Source organism: Phaeodactylum tricornutum, chromosome 24 (genome assembly GCF_000150955.2).
Source record: "Phaeodactylum tricornutum CCAP 1055/1 chromosome 24, whole genome shotgun sequence".
Lineage (NCBI taxonomy): Eukaryota > Bacillariophyta > Bacillariophyceae > Surirellales > Neidiaceae > Phaeodactylum > Phaeodactylum tricornutum.
Window position 1 is genome coordinate 35164 of NC_011692.1, and position 26187 is coordinate 61350.

Here is a 26187-nt window from a genome sequence, read left to right on the forward strand (position 1 = left end):
TTTAAGCAACATGTATGTGATCCGTGTCGGAAATTTCCCTCCAGGTTCTCAACTTTTATAAGGCATGCCTATTTTGCATCAACCACACAAATGATAGACATCATCAATTCATGTATCATTTACACAGCAGCATCTGAAAAAAAGATCTATGTAATAGACACGGATTCAATTGGCGGTATTGATATGGAAAGCTCGAGGCGTGAACAGGAAGTTTTGACATCTTGAGAAAACTTCAGCGAAAGGCTAAAGCACCAGATTCGAATCGTCGATCTAAAACAGGACTATCCGCTTCTCCAGCGAATGCAGTCCTGGAAAAAGCTTTCTTCAAAGACCGCATGGGGTTTCGCCGCGACCGTCACATAGCTAGATACCACTCGAGTAACTTTCATAAAATGGCGAATCCTCCTGGCCAAATTTGATGACCACCGACACCGCCGCCAAAGACTGAAACGTCTGAAAATACCCCTATGACTAGCTTCTCGATACTAATCTTTGTGCGGCCAAGTTCTTACAAGATTGTTCCCGTTGCTTCCAACTTTAGTCGGTCTTTCCAAGTATATTGTGAGATTGGATCTACAAGTGGGACTATCCAGTTTACCAAATAATCCCATGGTCGGAACATTTCTTGCAAATCGTTACTCTCTTCCAACTTGGTTTGGAGCTCTGGTATCCATTTTATCACTTACAACGCTTCAGGATCGTAACGTAAAGCCTGAGAAACAGAACGGAAATGACGAGATTTTGGATCTGGTCCAACACCGGAAAAGTACAACCAGTTACCCCAATTGGCGGCGACGCAATGGTCGCGAAGCAAAAATTGCAGCACTTCAGCACCTGCTCGCCAGTCGATCTGCAAATCTCGACAAAGTACGCTGGCGATGTTTTGGCGGACACGATTCGAGCAATATCCCGTTTGACACAGTTCTCGCATACCAGCGTCGATCAATGGTAGTCCAGTGAACCCTTGCGCCCATCGTCTCCAGCAGTCGTACTTTTGCGGTGCAGCCGGGCTGTACCAGGGAATATTTTTCCGTTTGGCGTTGACAGGAAGGCCTTCTTGTTGGTACAATCTGGATCCGCTAGCAAAGCACAGGTATATAAAAAAGTCCCGCATAGTTAGGTGACTGCACAACCATCTAGCGCCTTCCCCACCTTCCGCAGTTATCGCATGAACCGTCCTAGGGGAAATGATTCCCAGAGCCAAAAAGGTGGAAAGTCGAGAGCTGTTGTTATCGGAAACATCGGCGAGACTTCTCTTGGCAGTCGCGGCGTGTCCATTTTGGACAAATCGGGTAAGGTCGGATGCAATTTGGTATTCCATGGTTTCTCTATCTGCAGCATCTTCATCTTCAATTTCGTCGTCTTCGGCAGCTGCTTCAAACGCTGCCTCGACAATGGAGTCTACAAAATCATTAGGTAGACCCATTACGGAAATGCAGTCTCGTTTGCGCCGCAACAAGGGATCGAGAAGCTCCGCCAAGGTAGGAATGTTTCCGGCTTCTATAAAGCCGACGGGACTCGTCAAGTGCTTTGGTGTCGACAAGGGCGGACGCAAGATGGCTGCGGCCATTGCAGCACGCCGAAAATCCCCCATAATCCGTGGCACTCCTTTGAATCGAGCAGTCGAAACATCAACGAGTGTATGCGCCGCTTCAATACTTTGAAAAAGAGAATCACCATTTTGCTTTCGTGAAGCTTTCGTGTGTTTCTGTTTGGGATGGGCTAGTCTATCCCAATCGTATTTCGATCGCGGTAAATCGTCGGGATGATACAGTGGAGTGGAAGCAACCGTGGTGATCCGTACAAGGGGCTGTTGGAAAAAGAGTTCATTGCGCACGTTGTCAGATGTGTTCCGTTCGTACACTCCGGGATCCTCGTTCCATGTCACCTCCGTCACATCCCTCAATTCCTTGACGACTTGCGGGACAATCAAGCGTGGATCTCCAATCCGAACGAGCAGTTCCCCACCGATCGATCGCAGCGACCTCCGCAAGTCAACTACCGCCCGTCGCAAATAACGTGCTGCGTGCGGGCCCGTCCGCGCGACGGTCCAATTCGGATCACCCGTTACGGAAGGAGTGAGACTGAAATCGCCTTGGTCGAAAACATACAAACTGATAATATTCTGGCTATCGTTAACTGTAAGTTTGTTGCAGTCGTTTGCATTTGGATGATACAAGGGATTGTCCGCTAATCGCAAATCGCGTCGATGCCACGCCAATCGTAAAGAACGTCCCTTGCTGAAAGAGCTGGACATCGTGAGCGGAGTTCATGACCTCCTTTGTGTGCAACAAACCTCACAGTCAAGGCGATCGACACTGATTCCCAGCGGTTCGGAGCAAAATCCGTCGACGGTTCAGGCAAACCTAACCCCTGATTGTTCACCGAAAAAATGATGACCAATGACAGAAATTCGCCCCTTTCAGTGTCATTTTTTTCTGTCACGAGATAATTGGAAGTGCACCATTAGCACTAAGCAATATTTACTGCTATCAAAAAGCTTTGTCAGCACACTTGCAAAAAACAATTGTTGTGCCCTTACATTAATCCCAACAACATCCTCTAGCCAATCAGTAGGAAGGTGGAAGCAGGAACAACTCTGGGAAGTCATGGTCTAATGGAAGGGCTCATATGATAGGAGTGCTCTCACACTGTTGACAGTGTCTTTCTCTCCACTCCATCAACTTAACCCATTCCTCACACAGTCCAACACTCCAGCACTCACTATGGCTATTCCGTCTTCGCTGTTGTCCAGCAAGAGACTGGTGCAACTCCACAACAAAGACAAAATATACGGCTTCTGTTTTGCCATACAGCATGATATTTACAGACTTGTGGTAAATGAGCTCCGTCACAATGCGTCATACCGTGCTGTTGACGCCACAAGCGCTGCGGGCGCACCACAAAGGCTTCGGTTGTACATACTTGGGTCACTTTTTGCATGCATTTCTTGTCTTGTTTTTATGCATTCAAGAACCATTTGGTGTCATTGTCATTGTTGCTGAATCAAATCCAAGTCCTGATGTTGCGACTTATACTAGTTGGTGGTACTCTGGCATCCTAGAGTTTTCTATATTTGAACTCCTCAATCTGTACCGGCTAGTTTTTACCCAGCAAATGCGTCATAAACGAGGGCAGTTCTCGCTATTACATTGCGGGCTGCCGCACTCTCACTCTCCATCATTTTTTGTGCCCGTCATTGCGGACACTGCGGACAATCATGCTAAGGTACAGATTTAAGACAGAGGGCAAGTTGCCCGCTTGTTCGGAACTGTTGCTGCATTTACCAGTCAAGAATCATAAATGCTGGGCCCGCCTATCAAAATTGCCGCTACGCCTTCCACAAGGAATGGGGTTGCACTCGTCAAACAATATCACCACAATCACTTTTACCTCCTTTGATTCGCACGATAGTGTCCGCACTGACCGCTCAAAGAGACCATACATTTTGGTAGACAATGTTTCGAAGGCAGAGGAGCTGGAAATCTACATCTCGAAGCAAATGAGTTGCGTTGTTGTAAATGTGTAGGTTGCATTGCTATTGTGTTCAAAATTGAAAAAGTCAACAAATGCAAATTTACAAATTCCAACGTTACGGCGTCGTTTTTCTGGTGATGCTGCTTGTGTCTTTCCTAAACATAGCACGGAACTACTAGCGCCATGTAGCAAAACAAAGGCATATATAAGTGTTCATGAGTCCAAGATGATAAAGCTACAGAAACAACGCTGAATGATCGAAGTTAACCTTGGGTTTTTACGGGAGAAGGCCTGCAGTCTGCTTCACCAAGCACATACTATAGCGGTGGGCAATCAGAATACCTACCCTTTTTCCATCAACGTATGCAGTATGAATTCGCGCTGATCCCACTTACTCTCGACTCCTTGCGTTGCTTTCTGTTCTTTCTCCTTTTCGTCGGCACTGCCTACTACCTCAGAACAGCGTTGTTTTTCGGGTTGTGTGTTCTACAAAGAAAGGGTAGGCTGCTAGATGGAGAATCGAAAATTTCATGGAGGGAACTGCGAAATTAAATTTTCATGGCTATGCATAGGATATGGGGTTGCTCTTTAACTAAACAATTTACTGTTACTTACAAATTATTTCCCTCGAGAATAAAAACACTTAGAATCAGTGTATCTTTTCTCAAACAGCGTAATTTTCACCCTTCATCCCAAATAGCGAATTTTCTCTTCGTTCTTGTTAGCCTCCACGTCACTTGCAAAATCTTACCTCCAAACAGTTTAACCTACCAGTTTACTGTTAGGTGCGATTATGAGCCGCCGTTTTGTAACAGGTTATGTTGCCTATTTTTCTTCGTCAGAGACCCTCTCCTTTGTCAATGTCAAACAACTCTTTAGGCAAGGTCGGAACATTTGCAATAAACAATTCTATAGCATGAGAACGCCAGTTAAACACTACAAAATTGCTTTTGGTGATTGGTTTCGTTTTCCGTGAGATATATACAATTAAGTGCACGAAAGGCTATTTCAGTTCCTTTTATTTTGCCTGCTATTTTCGACAGGTCACTGTTACAAGCCAGTTTGAAGACAAAGACAACATCTAGAACGGCCCAAGACTATTAAAATAAGCTTTCATAATGTCAGGCATCCCGGATTGAAAGTGTACTATTGCCGAAAATGTTTGGAATGATGCTGAGGGAACGGCAAACCTACCAGATACAATGGTGTTTGAAAAATTTAGTGAAACCGAGAGAAAGGACCATATCATCCAGATGCGCCCCCGTCGCCTTGCTGCAAAGATATATACAACTCCATCCAAATCACCAGTGCCTTCTATCATCACTGTGCCTGCAATGGCATCACTTTCTACACTTGAAAAGACTACTCCCAGTTTTTGTACTCAAGAAAGTTTTGATAGGAAAGGCATGCAAACACAAGCAAGCTCTCAAAAGAGGGCCATGAGTATGAAGGCAAGCATAGGAACCAGTGCAACCTACACTGTGCAGAACACTATCAAACAACGGATAACATGCAAACAAAAAGAGTATGATGACACAATGGTCATAATACAGACAAACAAAGAGAGAGAATACATGAAAGCAGCCACTTCTTGATTAGCGGTATCTCCAACAAAGCGTGGGCCCCTTGTAAGAATGCCCAAAGAGATTCATAATTTGGTTTAAAGGGCATTTGCAAGTTATTTACAGCTGGAGCAAGCCAACAAAACTACGCCAAAAACGCATTGGTCAGGTGACAGCTGCAGCAATTCAACACATGTACCAGCAACCATTGAAGCAATTGAGAAAAGCATCCACAATTGGTACACAAAAGAGGCAAAGACAATGCGCAATTTAGGTAAAAGACACAAGGTAGGAAGCAATACAATACAACATATGCTGTTCTAGTAATGGAATGATGCCTTATTATTGAAATGTGGTTCTCTGTACTATTGATTGTTGGTTTACATTCAATATGCTAATTCTGTAAGAATTTAACTAGCAATTATCGAGGCACAAAATTTTCTTGTAACCGGAAAAAAGGCTTGGTGCGATAATGAGCCGCTTGGGTTTCAAAGTCACGTAGAAATATGTACCGGTTCTACGTGTTACGCCCTAAATCGCACCTAAACTGGTACCCGGAAAGAATTTTTATTCCACGTGCGCCCGGTACAAACATCACGTACACGACGTTTGCCATGGAATGATTGTTTTTTGACACGGAGCACGACAGCTTGGCAGACGAAACCGGATAGCGACACCGAAAACTCTGGCGAGGCGAAAGTTCACGAGTTGCGTTTGGATTTTCCAAGCAATCAAGATTCTGCCTACAAACAAGAATCCGTTCCATTCTTCCTTCTCTACCATATCATGAAGTTTAATGGTACGTCCTGGCCGCAGCTCTTTCTACATAGGGATAGCTCATTGGATATGAAGGTATACGTCTGGGGATCTCGAACGATCTTGGAACGGATCAGAATACACAAAGAACCGTTGAATTACTGCGATCCAAAATTCAATCGTGTCCAACGGCTACAGTCGTTACGCCGCAAGAAGTAGTTTTTTAAAGTCGTTGGCTCACCCTTTGTTCGTTCTTCTCTTTCCTAGCTACTTGCTGGCTAGCTGCCTTGGTCTCGGCGACAGCCGTCCTTTCCTCGTCCGCTGCTACCACGGTCTCACTGCAGAAACGCTCGGACGAAGAACTGGTGTTGGGCTTCTTGCACCGCGAACGGGAAGCGCTGTTGGCGGTTAACGAAGGACGCCTGACATGGGAGCAAGTCCAAGCGGCAGCGGCAACACCCCGCAAACTTCGCGGCAATGGTCTGCAAGAAACAGCTTCCGAAGTCATCAACGACTATGCTAACGCACAGTACTACGGCTCCGTTTCAATTGGCAATCCGGCACAGTCATTTCAAGTTATTTTCGATACGGGATCCTCTAACTTATGGGTACCCAAGGTGGGATGTTCGCATTGCGGCAACCCTTTCTTTGGGAAAAAACACAAGTATAATCACGAGAGTTCCTCTTCGTACGGACAGGACGACGGATCTTTTGATATCATGTACGGCAGCGGTTCCGTCAGCGGCTTCTTCTCGTTGGACGATGTCACCCTTTCGGACGGCTTGGTGATTAGTGGACAGCGCTTTGCCGAAGTCCAGGATGCCGGTGGTCTCGGATTGGCCTACGCGCTAGGGAAATTTGACGGGATCCTCGGACTAGGCTTTACTTCCATCTCGATCGACAACACACCGACGGTTTTTGAAAACGCCATCAGCCAGAACGTTGTCGATCAACCGATCTTTTCATTTTACTTGGGTGACAATCAGCCCGGAGAGTTGACCTTTGGCGGATTCAATCCGGCCCATTTTACCGGCGAATTGCAATACGTCAAGCTGTCCTCCGCCACCTATTGGGAAATAGGTATGGACGGAGTGTCAGCCGGATCCTACCACGCCGACCCCAATGCCGACGGCTCGCCCATTACCGCCATAGTCGATTCTGGAACATCCTTGATCACTGGACCCCGCAAGGAAATCTCCGCCCTCGCTTCCTCCGTCGGGGCCAAGTCCACGATTACAGGGCAATTCACGATTGACTGCGTGAAACTGGATGATATGCCCGATATTGTCTTTCTGATCAACGGACAAGAGTATGTCATTCCCGGCAAAGATGCTGTGATTCAAGCCCAGGGGACTTGTTTGTTTGCCTTTATGGGCATGGACTTTCCTAAACCAGGACCGCAGTGGATTTTGGGAGACGTTTTTATGCGCAAGTACTACACGGTCTTCAACTACGCGGATGAGACGATTGGTTTCGCTCTTTCGGTCTAAGCCCACTGGGTGTACATATATATTTGCATGCTTATTTGTTATTTCAATGGTGCGGTGCATCATGTCAGAAAAAGTCGTATAGTAAGTCCGGTTTTCGGCTGCATACTAGAGTCACGGATAACATTCCATTTCGTTTCGTAAGGGTTCGTTCATTGGCTTGTGGTGTACTCCTGACTGTAATACAACAGGTCAAACTGCTCGGTGAATGGGGGGGTTCGAATATGAGAACGTTTGTTGACTGTGACATCAACTTGGGTCTAAGCTTCCGGGTCCTACGAAATCAAGCAAATCCTATGCGTGTAAACTATCTAGTAAATGCCCATGTATCCCGCAGAAGCAAACCCACTTTCAAATATTCGTAAACGCTTCCACATTCACAGTCAACCGCAAACCCATGAAACTGATCTAATTGAAATTTAGCTCTCAAGAAAACATACCATCGGCCACGATGGCTAAGCAGCGAAAAATTAACTGTAAACTGTTAGGTAGTGACAATTATACAGAAAGCGAGATCACTAAGCTGTCGGTCTGTCTCCAAATTACCAGGCAGAAGTCAGGTAGGGAGCGACAGTTCGTGTCCCGCCCATCCTCTAAGCCGATGCAGCGGGCATGTCGGCCAGCTCAAGCCTTGTCGGCCGGCGTCGAAAGCACATGCGAATAGGCTTCCCTTGACGTCCGACGTATCGAATGTAGGCCACAATCCAGGCGAAGGCTCGACCGTCAAGACCGACGCCATTCGCAGCCACTAGTTCATCCCCCAGACAAATGGTTCCGGCGGCTTGGGCCGGGAGTACCCGGTTGGGGAGGACTTTGTACTGTTCAGCAATACAAGGCAGGCCATCCACCACGCAGGCGAGTAGCAGGCCGAGTCCGTGGACGGGGTCAGGCGTGAGGGATACTTCGTATATATCGGGCCGAGGATTAGGGTCGTCTTGGTCTTCAGTACGATTTAAAGCCGATACTGGCGGCATCCGCGCAGGAACGCACGTAAAGTTACGCCTAGAGCGGGCGTTCGGTCGAAGACCATCTCTCGAATAGGCTTCTTCGCCAGCAATAGAGCATTTCACTTCACTCTGGTCTTCTGCTTCGTCCGAGGCATACAACCTGACCGGAGAAAAACCAATCAGTCCTTGCGGGGATCCCCTCACAGCTCGTCCGACAGTGCTCGCCCCCCGAGTATGAGTAGAAAAAGATTGAGTGCGCTCTCGAGGTCGATTTGAAACGTTCAAATCATCGAGAGCCGAGAGTGCTTGCGTAAGGTCACGCGTTTCCGGGCGAAATCTCTCCTCCAAAATGGGCCTGTTCGTGATCTGAGATTCTCCACGGTGTCTCTGTTGAGACATGAGCTCGGAATCCACGTTTTGCATGAAGCCAGCTTGATGATCCCCGCGACCTCCGGTTTCCCATGAGGAGCCAGCTCGTGATCCTTCACCAATTGTGCTTCCCTGCGCATTCTGCAGACGCCTTCTCTTGGTGCGTCTAACCCCTGATTCCATACCCTCTGGCTCGGCTCTTTTGCGACTCCCGTCCGCGCTTTCGTAGCCAGAGCTAACGAAGGTAGTTGGTCCGGTTCTGTCTTTGGCCGCAACGGTTTCTTCACTCAACGGCCGCTGATACGCTTCTGCCTGAGCCAAAGCAACGGCACGAAGGGTTGGCACATTCCGGGAAATCATGGTCGATCGGGACAGAGCTTGTGGTATGGAAGAATGAGGCTTGGAAAAGGGCACGCCAACGAGTGATCGATTTTGTTTCCGTACACTTCAATTGTGGATGGGAAGGTTGTTGGGAAGCAAAAATAGTGTATCGGGCCGTGGAAAAAAGGCCCAATCTAAATCTGTGTATGTGCTGTAAGTTTGTGGGTGCAAATCCGTCTAGTTTTTGATTGTTGTGTGAGACCCAAGGGGGCTGGGGACATTCTCATGAGCATGTGGGGAGCGCCAGTTCGCAGCCTTCGTAGACGGGTGTAGAATCATGTACCAGAATATCGGCCGATGTAATCAATTGTTCCTGCTTGACACAATAATCCTAAAAAAACGCGATCGAGGAAAACATTACTTATGATGAAAAGCGATGCTCGCTCTGTCACCGTTGTAAAAATCAAATTGAAAACAAAATATTGAAGAACCGTGATCAGACTTTGACCCGTTGTTCAGCTAGCAAATCGAGTGATTCCTTGTTGGGTAGACACCGGATCCCGAGTTTGGGTATCCTCGGAGTATACATTGTCACCTATGGTGACGTTTTACGCCGGCAAACTCCAGACCCCGACATTTCAGGACATGACCCTGTGTTGCCGTACCCTGTTTCATTTGCGTACCCCCTTATAGTTGTGAAGGGTATCGTTCCGAAGAGGACGAGCATCCACGACCACAAATGTACCCGCGTGTCACTAAGGGCAGTCATTCGCTTACTGTATGTGTTGTGTCAACCGATCAGTCGAGAACACTCCGCGTTGACAAAACACCCTGTTCCTATCTTCATTGAGCGGAGAATTCGTCTGTCACATATTTCCTCGAAACAAAACCCCTTTTTCCATCTTTGTAGTCATCGTCAAAAAGGGATGCTGGACTTGGACGCTTCTTTTGCGATCGATATCGGTTCATCGATCCCTATGTTTTTCATGCCTTTCGTCTGCAAACGTGGTTAGAAGCATTCCGCACCCTGTTCCGTCCGATGGATGCTCTAATAGTACAATCCGTAAAACCTCGTTCTCGTTTTGCCTGTTTCAATTCCATAAGCCATCCACGGATGAAATACTCGCTATGCTGTGGCAACTAGAGTAACAAACTAGTCTTTCTGCTGGTCGGTCTCCTTGACCAATTCCACCACAATCTTGCCCCGAACTCGACGGGACAGTAAATCGTCAAAGGCCCTTTCAACGTCGGTGGCGGAGAAGCTGTACACTTTTTCCACTTTGGGCAGTAGCTGGCCCTGATTGGCCATGATAGACAATGCTTGCAACTGTAACGACGTATGGGGAAACCGAATCCAAAACAAGCGGTCGTCGTTGGAATTCCGTTTGGTGGTTGTGTACTTCCAGACACCCGTCCAACCAAGCTTCTGTTCCATCCCGGCCCGGAGCCAATCGAGGGACGGTCCACCCAAACGACGATACACAGCGGCTTCGTTCAAAAGCTTCTGAATATGGACATCTTGTTGCAGCAGTTGGCGGTACGAAAAGGTTTGTTGATCACGGGGATCAGCGGACGAGACGCAATCCAGCACGATATCGAACGGACAAGCGGGACCGGTCTCGAGCAAATGCCGCCGCAACGTATCTTTGTCTCCGCCATTGGCGGTGTAGTCGACCACATAGGTGGCACCCTGTTGGTGACAAAATGCCACATTCCGCGTGGAACAAACCGCTGTCACGCAACGGGCCCCGAGATTGCGGGCTACTTGAATCGCCACGTGACCGGTACCGCCACTTCCACCAACAACAAGCACCGAAGATGCGGACGCATTGGAAGCACCATCCTTCTCATTGCGAAAAGCCATGTGTGGCTGCAAGCATTGGTAGGCCGTCAGTCCGACCAAGGGCAAGGCGGCTGCTTGGACAAAGGAAAGGCTCTCTGGTTTATGCCACATTTGGTGCCGGGGAGCGGCAATATAGGTTGCCAAGGTACCTTGCAAAGCTGGCATGGTCCCGAAGACAGCGTCCCCAACCTTCAAAGCCGGCAGATCGTCAGCGTTACACTTGAGGGCCCGTCCGTGCTTCGGTAGGGCCGCAACGGTACCAGCGTAATCAAATCCAGGAATGGTGCCGGCGACCAAGGCGGAACGGACCCAGGAACGCACAATGCGCCAGTGGTGAGGAAACTTGTCGCCGACGACGTTCTTAGCGTCAACCGGATTAAGTCCAACGGCGTGGACACGCACCCAGACGTGATCCGATTGGTCGGTAACTGTGGGTAGCTGTTGCGTTTCTTCGCGCAATGTGCCGTCCTCCTTGCCGTACACGATGCAGTGGCGGACGGCAGGCAATGTACCGGCAATGAGCTGACCCGGAATGGCGTCGGCCTGGGTGCACAGAAACGACGATGCCGCTCCCATTGTACGCAGGTAAAAGCAACCAAATACTGGACAGACACCAAGAGGTTAAACTCTATGGCTGCCTGTGTATCACAGTCGAGTATCGCTGTGAATGTGGGAAGGACGGTGTAGGGTAATGCGAACCCGAGTTCCGAATCTCGTTCTGGTTCTCGCCAGTAAAAGACAGAAAGGCAAAGTGGAGAGTGTTAAAATCCAGACATTGTGGAATATGTCGCGTCGACAGTGAATACATTAGGTACATAAATAGAGACTGTAAAACAATATAGTTGAGGACGTCGTCGAAATTCGGCCTCGCATGACACGATTCGCAAGAGTTTCGATGATGTTTCTGTGGGCGTCTGGCGGTCCGTACTTTTCGAATAAGATTCCGGTTAGGATGATTTGCAGTAAACTCGGTAGATACGGGAAGCATCATCGTTCACGCGGGTATCGTGATAGTTTCTCACCAGATAACAGAACTCGCAGTTGCCTTAGTCGACCCGGCGTACCTACGCTACACGTATCGCGATCCCAAGCCAGAGGCGCTGCCACTCTCAACTTCCCCAATTTTTGTACCGTGGAAGGCAGTACTTTCGAAAAAGCCGCTATATAGACCACAGTCGACGGTCTTTACCGCTATAGAGCTCAGTAGAGTTACCTTGCAACCTAACAATTGCTTATCTTTTCGCGACAGCGTCCATTGTACGTTACGTACGAACGGTTGAAAAAAACTTTTTTCTGTAGGAGATGAAGAGTACAATTGTCACGACACCTGACAGTGAAGAAAGCATCCTACCGTCCGCACTCCCGATGCCGGATGAATCGCCCAATGACCCCATCTTGAATGCCGGAGGTCCCAGCTACGTAGAAGGAAATGGCGAAACAACGGTGGAGATCTATTTGGACATTGTCCTGGGTGTCTTGTTTCTACTGACGGCTATTGTAGCGGCTCGCCGCATGAGCACGTTGCGACGGCAGCCGCAGCAATCGAACTCATCCAGCAGTAGCAGTACCAGTAGCTCTACCGGAGGTGCCGAAAGGGTCGTTATCACGGCTTTCTACAGTCTCATCTTGTTGACTTCGGTACTGCGCGCCACTTGGTTTCTCATACCCGCCTCGACCTGGCAACCCTCCTACGTTCCCGTCGCGGTCTACGCATGGGACGCCGCCCATCCGAGTTGGGTTGGAGCCATGTTGAGTGAAGTCGTTGTTACGGCAGGATCTATCGCCCTCTTTGCCATTTTCATTTTAATACTGGTATACTGGGCGGATATTTTGGAAAAGTACTTTCACCCGGGATCCCGACGTAGTGTCCCCATGGTCAGCTTTATCACGCGCCTGACGGTCCTCCTCGCAGCCGAGGCTATCAATATCGGTTGTTTCCTATGCCAGCTCTATACCACGGAGGGAATGGTTCTCGTTAATGCCGTCCTACTCGCGATCGTATCCGTTGTATGCGTTTGTCGAATTACCTTTTTCAGCCACCGCTTCCGGACCGTGCTGAAAACTCTCGGCGCCATCAATCAAGTCTCCACGGATTCGCAAGTACGCCGGATCGTCTGGATAACCGTCACGGGCAACGCATTCTTCTTCACCCGCGCCTTTCTGGAATCCTACTTTTGTGCCGTCCTGGTGCGCTACTGGCACACACACGGCACGGTCGCCAAGGTGTTTTCGCATACCTGGTGGGATATCTATACTGTCGTCAAGTACGGTTCCGAATGGACAATTCTCGCCCTCATGTTCTACATATTGCAATCACGATTCAATTCGACGGCGAGTGCAACCGGTGCGAACGGGAATGCTTCCAAAAGTGGCTACCGACCCGTTCCCAACGCCCAAGACGGCGACGCGGCTGTCGTCGTCTAAACCTTTGCACTTCGCCGCCACTACCTTTAGCCATACCGCACTGTACTCTCCCTTGTTGTGAACGATAGTAATAGGGGTGTGGCCCGTTTTATCTGCACCAGCCGTGATTGCTGTTGCGGAACCTAGCGTTTTGCGGCAACGTGGGCACCATATTAGAAAAGAAACAAACCATCAACTTTAACCCCTACAATTTACTCTTATATCGTTTTCTTACATTGGGTTTCCTTCCTGCAGATGCCCACAGCTAAATTCCCGTCGCAATAATTCGTGCGAAAAGGTTGTCTTTCCACCGCACGCTGTGTAAACATGACTCCTCATACATAAACAATGCACCTGCAAACCTATTCCCATATAAGGGCAGTGTAGCATCCCCTTCGTCCATTACGTGGCGAAGTCTCAAGCCAATCACAGCTTTCACCTCATCTCCCCTTATTTGGTCTCTTCCTTTGTACTGCTTGCCAAGTGGATGCATAGCAAGCCGTACAAACTAGCACATGCGGATTTTGAAAACGACTCTGATTTAGAGTCGGATTTTGAAAACGACTCTAATTTAGAGTCGGATTTCAAATCCGACTCTAATTTTGGAGAGAAACTTATAGTTACATTCACAAGGTTTTCATCAGACTAATCTACACTTTATAGATCCGTTTTCCTTTCTCTGATCATATTCATTTCTGCTCCATGTCGACTCGATCTTGGTTGCTTGTAGGTCTTTCTATATTTTGATACCGCCACGCAAAATACACAAGCTGGAGCGTGGATTGACTGCTCATTCACACAGCCTGTATCCTCCTCAGACTTGCTGTAGCAGAACAAGAGCTTTTGTCTTATGTCTGTTGAGATTTTGTCACATTCCCGGCTCCAGTTTGCCCATCGAAAGCAAGTCGTCCCGAACAAAAAAAACGTAGGTGGCTCTACGTTGGACGAGGCCGATTGGGAGACTCTTCGAACGCGTCCTTGTCACTGTTCCGCCGCGTACTTCCTCGTTGGAAGCGCAACGGCAGCAAACGTAGTGAAGCATTTTCCGAAGAGCAGGCGGTTATCGATCCAATTGAAGGGCAACGGGCAGAAGACAATAGAGAGGCTGAAAACGCTTCGTTCTTGAAAAAATTTTACATTTGCAAGCATCTAAACGCGAAGAAGACAGCAACTGGGACGACATTGTACCAGTTGCTCCACTTTTAAAAACAGGATTTTCGAGTCATCTCCTTCATGGGTCCACTTCGTCTCAACCCACCGATGACGCCATTGACCAATTAGGAAGCAGCAAAGCGCGATGCGTCTCCTAGCCGGCCCGGCCCATATTCTTACGTACAAAAGACTGATAGGCAATCAACGATAATGTCACAGCAACTGGTTGTGGGCGACCTAACGGATCAGCGCGGTCGAGTCACCATGCCACCTACCGGTATGTATCCGCAGAACTGGCCACCCAAATCACCCAGCAAGAAAACAAACAAAGTCTTCCGCGTGGTAAGGATTTTCAGTGTTCATGTAAGTCGGATTTCGATTTAGAGTCGGATTTTGAAAACGTCCCTAATTTAGAGTCGGAATTTGAAAACGACTCTAATTTAGAGTCGGATTTTGAAAACGACTCTAATTTAGAGTCGGATTTCGAAAGCGACTCTAAATTTAGAGTCGGATTTGGAAATCGATTCTAATTTAGAGTCGGATTTCGAAAACGACTCTAATTTTTTTCTGCAATATTCTCAACGGATATTGGAAACGCCAGCCGGATACGATCATAATTACAACCGAGCTCCTTTAAATACGTAATGACTGGTCGTTATTTTTCGGGACTCATATTCAAGGCTTTGCGGCACGCCATTGTAAAATATTTAACTTTTTCATTCACGAACGAAAAATCCCTTGTCTCTTCCCTTTTGGATTGGTAGTCACTCTAACAAAAACCCATTTCTTCGGTGTAGTCGTCTGTCCTGCGCATCACGCTTATAGCGCGGCACCAACGATTCGTATCAAGCACATCCGCACTGACAGTGAAGTGGTCTGCATCGGTCTTGGTTTACAGTTGACTACAAGGTTGCGATTTCGATTTCCTCGAGTAGTTGTGGGTATCGCGCTGCTTTCCTCACTATCGTAGACGGGAACGAAGATAAGAACGAGCCGTCTGGAAATCACTGTGAGTACGTCCTATACATACGCTACTCGTGCTGTGTTGACTGAGAGACTCTCCCTCGTGTTTCTTGCGTATCACAAACATTGATTCTTTCTTGAATTGGAATTGTCGCTCCCATCCTTTGTCGCCTCGTCGAAGTACCGTTGCAAAACACAGTCATGGTGTGTGCTGCCAAGAAACTAGCCGCCGCGCACGCTGCCATGCCTCAGGATCCCAAACACACCATGCCGGGCGATGTCACAAAGTTAGGCTTGCCTCCGTCCGCCGAAACCAGCGAGACGAACGGGAACACCATCAAAGGCCGCAACGTTTCCGGACGAGCCTGGAAGGTTCGACCGCAGAAACGCGCGAGCACCTTGGTCAAGACCAAAACTAACAATCTGGTCAAGTCGTGGGAATCACGACAGACCGAAAAACTCGCTCGTAAAGAAGCCCTCGAGCTGCAGAAGCATTTGCAAGACGAACGACGGGACGCTGCAGTTGCCAAGAAGGAACGCCGGCTGGAAAACGAAAAGAGAAGAGCAGAAAACGAATACCGGAACATGCAGAAATCGCTGCAAACTCTCAATCATGCGAAACTTGGATCGACTCTCAAGGCCATGTCCAAGAAACAACTGCGACAGGTCAAGAAGACGCGTCTTAACACAAAGACGGGAGTCGTCGAGTTGGTTCCGGCGTACGCCAAGTAACTAGAATTAGTTGCCGGTGGCGTTACAGCAATCTTTTTTGGAAAAACAGTTAATTTGGGAACATCTACTATATATATCATACAAATGCTGGCAGGAAAATTTCGTTCTCCCGTACGCTATATCGTATACTAGGTCGGAGGGGTTAATACCTAGAATAAAGTAATACAATTACAAAGGGATCCCTTTTCTTTGGAATATAAATATGCATTCACTATGAGATATAACCGAATTTTGATGGCTTGCTTTTTCTTTTTGTTGTGGTAATCTGTGCTGGTCGAAAGCATGCAGCTTTTTTTCTTTTTCTTACGCAGTCCTATGTTCATTCCGTGATGCACGGTTTACTTCCATCGTATACGCACACGATGCAATCCTCATGCGACGACGAAGCGTTTGCATTCCATAATGCCTGTAGTCCGAACATATGATTGAACTATAACTGCAAGCTGATCCAGTTTTCAAGAATCACTGTATTGCCTTCACGAGAGATCGCACAAAGAGATCTGGGTTGCCTACCAAAGCCTCATCTGTGTCCCCGCTGTGCTTTCGCTGTATCACTCGCACACCAACCCGGCGACGGAGTGGAATTTTTGAGGGAAATATTTCATTTTCTTCCGGGAAAAGACTAGCAATTGAGGGGAGTGTACGAGATTTGCTGGAAGCAGAGTTGACGGATTTATTGGAAGGAAAAACGGGGTCTGGGGCCTCGTACTTTTCTTGATTGCTCTTGGTTCTCCGAGGCACATGGCGGACTTGCAAGCCTTCGGAGCGCAAGTCTTGAATCGAATTGTTGAGAGCATCGGCGATTAATTGGTGATTTGTGTTTCCGTCTTTTTCCATAGCCAGGGCGGCCTCCCGCATCATGCTGTTGGATACGCTGCTTTTTCCTCGACGACAGCCCCGTCGCGAATTTCGTACGCCCAACATGCTATCATCCGCACTTTTATTCATTCGTGATGTATTGGAATCATCGGTACGTGCTAGCTTGCGGACCATGCCACCAAAGACTGCTTCCTCAAGATCCAGCGATATGACGTCGAGGGACGGCATGGAAGCACCCAAATCCTCCATCCTCGTATCTTCCGTACTTATTGTAATTTCTTGGGGTCTCGACCGCCGAAAGGAGGAGGGCATTTGGGACTGCTGAATATGCGACAAATAGGAGTTGGATCCGATTGTAGCCATCGACCTAGGCGAAGGAGATTGCGGAACGACAGGTACTGACGACTCCGTCTGAGAAAATTGGGACATGCTGAAATGAGGCTGCAGGTCGCCTAGACTTTTTTCAAAAACTGTGACATCGATGCCGTTTCCAAAAGCTGCTGTTGGATCGGAAGCGATCGACATTTGCTCCAATACATCATCAGGGACATCAACTACATTCATGTCGTCGTATATTCTATTCGCAGGGTTGGGTACCCCACGATCAGCTAGGGTATATACGGGGTCATCCATTCCCAAGCGTGAAACCTGCCTCATAAGCGCAAACGATTTGACTGTGGGCGCAATTAGTTTTCGAGCCTTATCTGGTGCCGTCTTCGCATCCAGTGCAGATCTCATTTTATTTCGGCGTACAGGTGTCGAACCAGCGGCCTGACGGACTGCCGACAGCAATGCTGCCTTACTGAAGTCCGACCTAGGGGTGTCGTCCATTGTATTGTTTTTGATATTAATCATTGATTTGTTATTTTCTCGAGGCGCTGCTCTTCTATGTGTATTTCTAGTCAAAAGGCCGGAAGGCCCCTCAACGTGACGGTGCTTGTTTTGGGGACGTACGTGTGTTTCGAGAGTCTCGAGCATGGTAATAGTGAGTCCCCTATTGGTTTGTTTGTGCCAGATACTCATAGCTATGTTTGTCACTGACAGATGAGTCAGAACTGGTCAATAAACAATATATAATTCAATGACCAATCCCAGATTTTGAGACTTATACCTAGCTGTTTTTTGAATACAGACATTTTTAGAATGACCGGATGCCATCGTATTCGACTTCGTTTCGTTTGCGTTAGAGTTTTCATTGACGTTGATTGTGAGTGAGAGAAATTTGTTGTGTTCAGATTATCATTCATAGTCAGCGAGAGTCATTCACAATTCTCTCTACCTCTAGAAAAGCAGAGAAGTAATCCAATGACAGCGAGAATTGCAGAGCACTATCGTGTGCCGTATCGCGGAGCTTGGAGAGCTAGAAGTTTTTTCCGTTGAAAGCCAACGCTCAAACCGCAATCGTGAGAAGGTTGGAGATACGACCTATCTCTCCAGTGTACCATTCCGAGATTTTTTTCAAAAATGTGGAGCAAACCCAAGAGATACCCTGACAATGGCTATACACAGACCAGCGCTTATGCATTAGGAATACGCACAATCCTAGCATTGTTACCATTTTCCCACCTTCATTTAGGTAAAGGCCTCTAGATTGCAATATCAATTCATAGGAATGAACAAAGCAAACTACCACTCTATCTCCCGTAGTGACGAGCATTCTGCTATAGATTTAGTTTTCGCTGCTTCGCTGACGCCTTGGCATCCCCCACAACGTTGGCAAACAGACTTCTCCGTAGTCCCCCGTTGCTGTTTCTGCCCGTTTCATTGCTGGACTCTTGACTATTGGCTCTGCGCAGAAAAGTCTTTGCCGGCGAATTACTCAATGAGTTCAATGCCGAAATAGCTTCCAAAGCTTCCGTTTCAATCGCCTTCATTCCCGACAAATTTGAGTTGACATCATGTGCGGCAACGTGCATGGCCTCTCCTCCTGCTTCTATGGAATGCTCAAACATTTTGTTTAAATCGTAGCCATCCATACTGTGACCATGTCCCTCTTCATGGGTCATACGAGATGCCATCCCTGCCGGAAAGCTTTCCATCGTAATCGACTCCAGCACCGGGCTGCCTAATTTCCAATTAGAATTCCCCGTAGGCGACCGAAAGCCGGGAGAAAGACCAACCGGTGTTCCTGAAGTAGAGTAAATCGTGGACCGCCCCTCTTTTCGAATTGGAGTACTAAGCGACCGTCTTTCAACGGACCCCTTCGACGGAGAATACACAGGCAGGGGAGGTTTCATCTTGGCATCGTTCGTGTTGTTCCCTTGTGATACCTCAGAATGCTGAGCGTGTTCCAAAACGCCGGCCAAAAAACTCACGGACTGTGTCGCTTGTTCATCATCCTGGCTAGCTTTGGTCCGTTTCCTCGGAGAAAAGGTGTCGGCCAGAAGCGACAGAGCTCTCGATTCTGCCTCTGAGTTGAGCTGGGAAGATTGGGCCGCCTCTTCAAACTTATTGTGAATTGAAGGCTTGGCCGGTGACTTTGCGAGTTGATTGACAATCGCATTGGCAACCTCACTTTCGTCTGTTTCGAGTATACCGGTCATTCGGGACCAATCGTCAGTGGAACCGTTGACCAGTTGTTCAAACGCGAGTCGAGAGTTTTCCTCTATAGGACTGTGCACCTGTTGGGGTACATTAGCTGCCGGTGCGCTGCGCGCGCTGGCCAATATAGCAGCCGCATGATTGACTGACTGATTGGCGGTGCGTTTCTTCGACGGTGCCGTTGTGCGGGAAGGTACCGGTGGCGGGGGAGGAATTCCCGATGCCCTGCTATTGTAAGGCTGCAAATCCCCCGACGAACGGACCGGCTTGGCTGGGGAGGCTGTCCATGTTGGCACCTTCAAATTGTCGTGCTTGTTGGCGCGAAGGACAGTAGCCTTTACCCGACGTTCCAATACTTGATAGCGCTTCCGCAGATGACCGCGGTCTCGATGAGGTATCAGCCGCGCGCCGAGTTCTGCCCACATGTGACCAAACAACGGAACAGCACGGAGCAGCGTCAAGTCTTCCTCCATACTCCAACGATGAACATTCAACACGGCCGGTGGCGGTACCGGCTTCACTCTGTCCACTGCCTCTTCGTCCAAATCGTCGACACTTTCTAGCTTAGGCGGTTGCTCCAAGTCTCCATTACGGTCTATCCGGATACCGTTGGCACGATAAATCATCATGCACAACTTCGAATAGCGTTGCGAAATAATATTGATTGATCGATCAGGCAAGAATCGATCAGCGATAAGAATCCATTGCTTTTCCCCGTACAGGTTGACTCCCCTCAGCACCAAATTGTCTTCTCCGGCCGTGAACAGATTGCGATTCCGTCGTAGGACCATTTCTTGTTGCGGAGTGCTCGGCGGTTGAAAACTGGGACCAAAATATTCCTTGGCGTCGACAAAGTTCAGGGATACGTCCCTGGCGCTCGGTACGGCATTGGTATCGTACTCGGCTCCCGCTTCGTCAAGAACCAATTGACACGCTTCCGTAGGCTGTCACCATTCAATACAACGATGTGTGAGAAGAAAGTCCGAACGATCCCACGATAAAGTCCATCGAAACCTTTACAAAAACGTACCGAGTCCAGTTCCAAAATATTACGCCTTCCTACTCCTTCTACACTCTTGTCAATCACTTTGAAGGTGTCACCCAATTTACTCAAACCGGGGACGTCGAAAACGGTCCGCGTTTCCCCTTGGCTCTGTTCCTGTAATGTCTTGGTGAACTGCGCCCGGGTCAAGCGCCGGGCCACCACCGTTGCTTGCTCTTCGTTGGGGTGGTGGTAAGGGTTGTCACGTGGTGCGCTTCCTTCGATCAGCCCCTGTTCTTGTTCCATCGCGGAGAATAGAGATCGTCGGGCGTGTCGTTGGGTATGTTTAGCATCGAGGGATGAATGTTTCCCCCGTTGCTCCGTTTGACGAAATTGTACGTAGTGTCGAATGGCGTCCTTCCGATTCTGGTCCAAATCTTGCAACATACCGACGGCGGCGTCTAGGATTTCCACCAAATCATCGCCGGATTCACCGCCAGTGACGACTTCGTGTCGTTCCCGACTTCCCCGGTGCAAGCGATTGTAGTGTGCGGCACGCACGGACAAGACGGCCTGTTGCGTGAGGACTTGATAGTGCCGATTCATGAGTTGCTTCAAATGCTCGTGCTGAGCGTCGGTAACCACAGTACGGGCAGCACGGGCGGCGTCCCGGAGTGGCGTGTGTACCAGGGCGGGTTCGCTTGCAGCAGACTTGACTTTGGCGGTTCCCCGTTGGGTTGGAGCAGACGACCCGGGTTCGCCTTCTCTACTGCCGTTACCGACGGAATTGTCCGTGGCGGAATCGTCGGGATAGGGGCCGGCCAGTTTGGGCAAGTCGTCAGCCGGTCCTTTGGGGATGGGATGGTCCAACAAGGTGGCGACGGCGGCTTCCATGTCTTCTTCTTCCAACCATCCCAATTCTTCCTCCAATTCTCGGTAAAAACCATTCAAGGCGTCACCGGCAGTGTCGGGATCCTCGGGCCATGGTTGGAGGTCGTCGAGTGTGTGGGGATCGACATTCGTAGTCGTGGCTGTTGTGGCCGTGACTTGGGTTGGTACGGCGGGGTGTATCGGAGAAAGCCAAGCTCGGGAATGGGGTTGACTGGTAGGGTCTGGATGTGGTTGTTGTTGTTGCCATTTGTGTTGTTCCTGTACTTGTTCCTTGTTGTTATTGTTGTCGTCGTCATCTCCTCCGTCTTCTTCTTCTTCTTCTTCTTCTTCATCGTCGTCGTCATCATCTTCGAGATCCAATTGGAATTCCTCTTCTTCGTCGTCTTCGTCGTCTTGCAAATAGGGAAAGAGGGGCAAGGACAGATCGTTGTCTAGGGGTAATTCGAGACTCTTGACGAATCGTTGGTATTCGTCCATATCCTGAAAGAGTTCCGATCCTGCGTCCGGAGGAACGGTTCGGGATGTTTGTTCGGAATGCGGCAAAGACTGGGTGGAATACCCGTGCGGGTTGGTGGCGAATGGCACCCGTGTCGAGACTGATGTGCTGGCCGTTGCGATAGTATTTGTGGTTCTACTGGGGTAGGTGGTTGTGGTTGTCGCGCAGGTGGATGTCGTCAAGGACAGTGGCAATCGGGGTGTCGCTTTGGTACCCGTCGTTGTTGTCGTAGAGAGCAGACTTTTGCGTTTGTGAGACTTTTGGTTTGACGAGGACGTTCCGGACAAGGCGTACGCCCGTGCCGCGGCCTTTTTCTCTTCTTCGGACAAGAGACGTGGAGCACAGTCTTCGATCTTGTTGTTGTTGTTGTTATTGTTGTTGTTGTTGTTGTCGTAGTCCAAAGGAGGGACCGTGCGATTGGCAGTGGCGCGGGTGGCGGCTCCCGCTCGGGATGGACTCGCGGTCCCGTTCGCAGAGGGCGGCCTGGTCACCATTGTGTTGACGTTTGTCGTTGGAGTGGATGTTGTACAGCTATAACTACAATTGTCAACTACAATTGTCAACAACAATTGTCAACAACAATTCTCAACAACGAAGAATGTGTACTCCGATCGAATCCTCTACACAAGCTACACAGAAAGCTAATCCACGTCGAGGTAGGTAGGTGCGGTGCTAGCAGACAACGCTCTCGATTTTGATCGACCCGTCCCCTCACTGTCAAGGTATCGAAGCGAGTCAGAATTCCGAGGCGTACCGGACAAACAATCAATCTCACACGCGACTGTCACACTAGCAGACTCGACAACGTTCGCAACAACAGTAAGCAACACAATGAAAAGACTAACTGGAACTGCTCTAACATATCCGACGGAACAAACTACCCGAACGATCGAATACGTGTACATATGTACGCCAACACATACATACATACGTACGTACACACACACACAATTCCTCCGAACCGCGAGACACGCCGCACGAACGCAGCGAAATTGGGCGCGCGCCCAAAACCCCGTCGACCGCGAAAGCTCGTTCCGCATCCGGAATCTCACGATTCCTCGGAACTTAGGTAGGAATGTTAGTAAGACGGAATCCATGATGGGTGTTCCACGCAACGCGAACGATGCGGATCATTCGGACGACACAGTTCGCGCCATGGCGCCACGGAATCGGGGGACCCGTAAACTTGACCCGGAGAGTAAGTGAGATCATTCACCGTCCCACCGTCATCAGATTCTTTGGGGCCACGAACGTGCCCTACCGTCGTGAGCTACCATCTACCGCCGTCGCTAGATAAGGTATGACGACGATGGCTTCCATCTTTGTAGGGCGGGCACCAGCAACCAGAAACTTGATTATACCTGTCCAACTCGGTGGTAATCTGTTCACAACCAGCGTCCAGTGACAACGTTACGAAACCGTCCTCATCGACGCGAGAGACAGACTCTACAGCATGGCACACATCCTCTCCGCCGTTTCCGGTACGTATTGACAGTGAGCGTGGAGACTGGCGATCGATTGGACTGGACTGGACTCGATCAATGTCAATGTGCGGAATCTATATCCCAATCTCAAATACGTATACGTCACATATCCCAAGCTGTATCCCATTTTACATCCTAATCCAACGACAATTGCGAGGATACATGCACACAGTCTCACGGTACCCGTTTTATATTTGAATCCTAACCTGTACCTCACCTAACTTGAACTCCGTTGCGTTCTCTTTGACTGTCAGGTTCCGCACCGGACATTGTCCCCGTGACGCGCGCGTTGATTTCCGTGTCCGACAAGACGGGTATTGTCGAGTTTGCCACCTTTTTGGCCTCGCAGAACGTGCACTTGCTGTCCACCGGCGGCACCGCGCACCAACTCCGTCAAGCCGGATTGACCGTGACGGATGTGGCGGAATACACCGGGGCTGTCGAATGCCTCGATGGACGCGTCAAAACACTCCATCCCAAAGTGCACGGGGGACTACTCGGAGTCCGTGGTAATCCCCAACACGAACGGGAAATGCAGGACAATGGCATACAAAACATTGACATGACTATTCTCAATCTGTACCCCTTTGAACAAACCGTGAACTCTGGAGCACCCATGGCACAGTGTATTGAAAATATTGATATCGGCGGACCGTCCATGCTCCGATCCACCGCCAAAAATCACGCCTTTACCACCATTGTCACCTCCCCCGACCAGTACGCCAAAGTCCAAGCATGTATGCAGCAACACGGTGGAACCCGATTGGCCCTTCGACAAGCCCTCGCCGCGCAAGCCTTTGCCCTTTCCGCCGCTTACGATTCCGCCATTGCCACCTGGTTCAGCGAACAACTGACCGACAACGATGCCAACGTCCCCGAACCCGTTGTTGCGCGCATTTATCAACCCGCATTCCCGCTCAAGTACGGCTGCAACCCGCAACAGAGTCCCGCCAAGATCCTATCCCGCCTCGGCAGCAAACTCCCCTTTGACGTCAAGAACGGCACACCGGGATACATCAATTTGCTCGACGCCGCCAACGCCTGGCAGTTGGTCCTCGAACTCCAGCAGGCCACCGGATTAGCCGCCGCCGCCTCCTTCAAGCACGTCAGTCCCGCCGGAGCCGCCGTCGCCGTACCACTCAACGACCTCGAAATGCAAGCCTACGAAGTACAGCCGGAAGACGCCGCCGCATTGACCCCCGTAGCCTTGGCATACCTCCGAGCCCGCAACGCCGATCCCATGTGCTCCTTCGGAGACTTCTGCGCCGTCTCGGAGCAAGTCGACGAAGCCACCGCTCGCTATTTGAAAAAGGAAGTCAGCGACGGTATTGTCGCTCCGTCCTACACACCGCAAGCGCTCGAAATTCTCAAGGCCAAGAAAGGAGGAAAATTCATCATTCTGGAAGCCACGCCCGACTACCAGCCAGGCGATTTCGAATACCGTGAGGTCTACGGCATGACCTTTTCGCAAAAGCGCAACGACGTCATTATTGGCAAACAACACATGGAGAACGTCGTGACTGCCCAGAAGGAAATGAATGTGCGAGACGCCATTGTCGCCAGCATCTGCATCAAGTACACGCAGAGTAACTCAGTCGGATTCGCCAAGGACGGTATGATGGTGGGTGTGGGTGCCGGCCAACAATCGCGCGTCGATTGCGTGAAACTAGCCGGCCGCAAGGTGGCCACGTGGTACCTCCGCCAACACCCCAAAGTCCTCGCCTTGCCCTTTCGTGCTGGCGTCAAACGTCAAGACCGCGTCAATGCCCGCGTCCGGTACATTGAAGGAGACTTCACCGCCGAAGAAAAGACTCGATGGGAGGCCATGTTCACCGAGGTTCCGCAAGTTTTGACGGACGCCGAAAAGGACGCTTTTCTCAAGGGCTCCACCGGGATCAGTCTCAGCAGTGACGCATTCTTTCCCTTTCGCGACTCGATTGATCACGCGTCCAAGCTGGGGGTCTCATTCGTGGCACAACCCGGCGGTAGTGTCCAGGATGATCAAGTGACGGAAGCTTGTAACGAATATGGCATGGCCATGGCCTTTACCGGTGTTCGTTTGTTCCATCATTAGGATCGCAAAACGTAGACGAAAGACTTGACGGACCGGGACGAAACACGCAAACTCGGGATGGAATTGAGGTTCGGCCCGCACCGTAATCTACTAGGTTAACAGAAACAGCTATGACCAGGCAAGGGAAACTAATGGTGCCACCACGAAGAGAGACAGATAAACGAGATTAAATATTAGAAGAAAGGATTTCGTCGTGATTTCGTTTTGACTGCGCGGCGACGTGTCTTATGAAGAAACTTGGATTGCAGCAATAGACATGGAAAGAAGACTGGGTCCGTGATTTCAATACCCTAAATAGCCACGAACTTGTCGTATTGCAGGCTTCCAAATTGCTGCTAGATCTATCCACGCCGATTCCGACTGGACTGAGCATTCCAACATAGTGTGGTGGTGTCACCAGATGTGCTCGCGCATTGTAATGATCGAAGAGCTTTTTAGGGGACCGACAGTCAACGCCTTCTATTTCTGTCTTCGATTCGCAACATCATTAACATTCAAATGTGATTAAAATGTCACATAGAATAAGTAACCCCCCATATTTTATCACCTTAACATTAAACAGTCAGATGATTTTTTTTGCTTGGGCTCACAATTCGTATATACAATTTTCAATAAGGTATACACAATCACCTCAGGAATGTCAATTGGGTCTTTTGAGCGATCCAACGTTTCGAGACTTGAGGAGAACAATCGTCCGCAGAAGCATCACAAAATCGTTGGACCAAAGTGCATTCCTATTGAACCCACCGCACGCAAGAAGAGTTATGAATGCCGAATTTACGACAACAGATTCGCTTGCCCCCTGTGCATAGTAGCTGCAACCACCAAAAGGCTACATGTTTCCGCAAACGTTCTGGAAAAGTTGAGGGAGGTGCTTTCATCGAGGAT

The 26187-nt window shown here is 49.3% G+C and overlaps 9 protein-coding genes across 9 annotated transcripts; 4 read left to right on the top strand and 5 right to left on the bottom strand.

Annotated features, from left to right (window-relative positions):
* Positions 1–682: 682 nt before the first annotated feature.
* PHATRDRAFT_55091 (predicted protein) lies at positions 683–2257 on the bottom strand (the record flags this gene model as incomplete). The annotated part of the gene is made up of 1 exon (XM_002184521.2): positions 683–2257. One exon carries the CDS (start codon positions 2255–2257, stop codon positions 683–685), a length of 1575 nt encoding a protein of 524 aa, XP_002184557.1.
* Positions 2258–6250: 3993 nt separating this feature from the next.
* On the top strand, positions 6251–7285 carry PHATRDRAFT_16168 (predicted protein; the record flags this gene model as incomplete). The annotated part of the gene is made up of 1 exon (XM_002184440.1): positions 6251–7285. A coding segment is annotated over one exon (1035 nt), but the record flags the coding sequence as incomplete, so codon positions are not given.
* A 461-nt stretch (positions 7286–7746) lies between these two features.
* PHATRDRAFT_49716 (predicted protein) lies at positions 7747–9151 on the bottom strand. The gene has a single exon (XM_002184522.1). It carries the CDS (start codon positions 8956–8958, stop codon positions 7876–7878), a length of 1083 nt encoding a protein of 360 aa, XP_002184558.1. The 5' UTR covers positions 8959–9151; the 3' UTR covers positions 7747–7875.
* On the bottom strand, positions 9141–11416 carry PHATRDRAFT_49717 (predicted protein). Its single transcript, XM_002184523.1, has one exon. The coding sequence runs from the start codon at positions 11336–11338 to the stop codon at positions 10073–10075; it is 1266 nt and encodes a 421-aa protein (XP_002184559.1). The 5' UTR covers positions 11339–11416; the 3' UTR covers positions 9141–10072.
* Positions 11417–11893: 477 nt separating this feature from the next.
* PHATRDRAFT_49718 (predicted protein) lies at positions 11894–13186 on the top strand (the record flags this gene model as incomplete). The annotated part of the gene is made up of 1 exon (XM_002184441.1): positions 11894–13186. The coding sequence occupies exon 1, from the start codon at positions 12065–12067 to the stop codon at positions 13184–13186; it is 1122 nt and encodes a 373-aa protein (XP_002184477.1). The 5' UTR covers positions 11894–12064.
* A 2042-nt stretch (positions 13187–15228) lies between these two features.
* On the top strand, positions 15229–16190 carry PHATRDRAFT_49719 (predicted protein). Its single transcript, XM_002184442.1, has one exon. The coding sequence runs from the start codon at positions 15482–15484 to the stop codon at positions 16010–16012; it is 531 nt and encodes a 176-aa protein (XP_002184478.1). The 5' UTR covers positions 15229–15481; the 3' UTR covers positions 16013–16190.
* A 284-nt stretch (positions 16191–16474) lies between these two features.
* Positions 16475–17662, bottom strand: PHATRDRAFT_40489 (predicted protein; the record flags this gene model as incomplete). Its single annotated transcript, XM_002184524.1, has 1 exon — positions 16475–17662. One exon carries the CDS (start codon positions 17660–17662, stop codon positions 16475–16477), a length of 1188 nt encoding a protein of 395 aa, XP_002184560.1.
* Positions 17663–18492: 830 nt separating this feature from the next.
* On the bottom strand, positions 18493–22542 carry PHATRDRAFT_49720 (predicted protein; the record flags this gene model as incomplete). The annotated part of the gene is made up of 2 exons (XM_002184525.1): positions 20403–22542; positions 18493–20316 (listed from the first exon to the last, which is right to left on the bottom strand). Exons 1-2 carry the CDS (start codon positions 22233–22235, stop codon positions 18493–18495), a joined length of 3657 nt encoding a protein of 1218 aa, XP_002184561.1. The 5' UTR covers positions 22236–22542.
* Positions 22543–23078: 536 nt separating this feature from the next.
* PHATRDRAFT_23429 (predicted protein) lies at positions 23079–25299 on the top strand (the record flags this gene model as incomplete). The annotated part of the gene is made up of 2 exons (XM_002184443.1): positions 23079–23222; positions 23480–25299. Exons 1-2 carry the CDS (start codon positions 23195–23197, stop codon positions 25297–25299), a joined length of 1848 nt encoding a protein of 615 aa, XP_002184479.1. The 5' UTR covers positions 23079–23194.
* Positions 25300–26187: the final 888 nt, after the last annotated feature.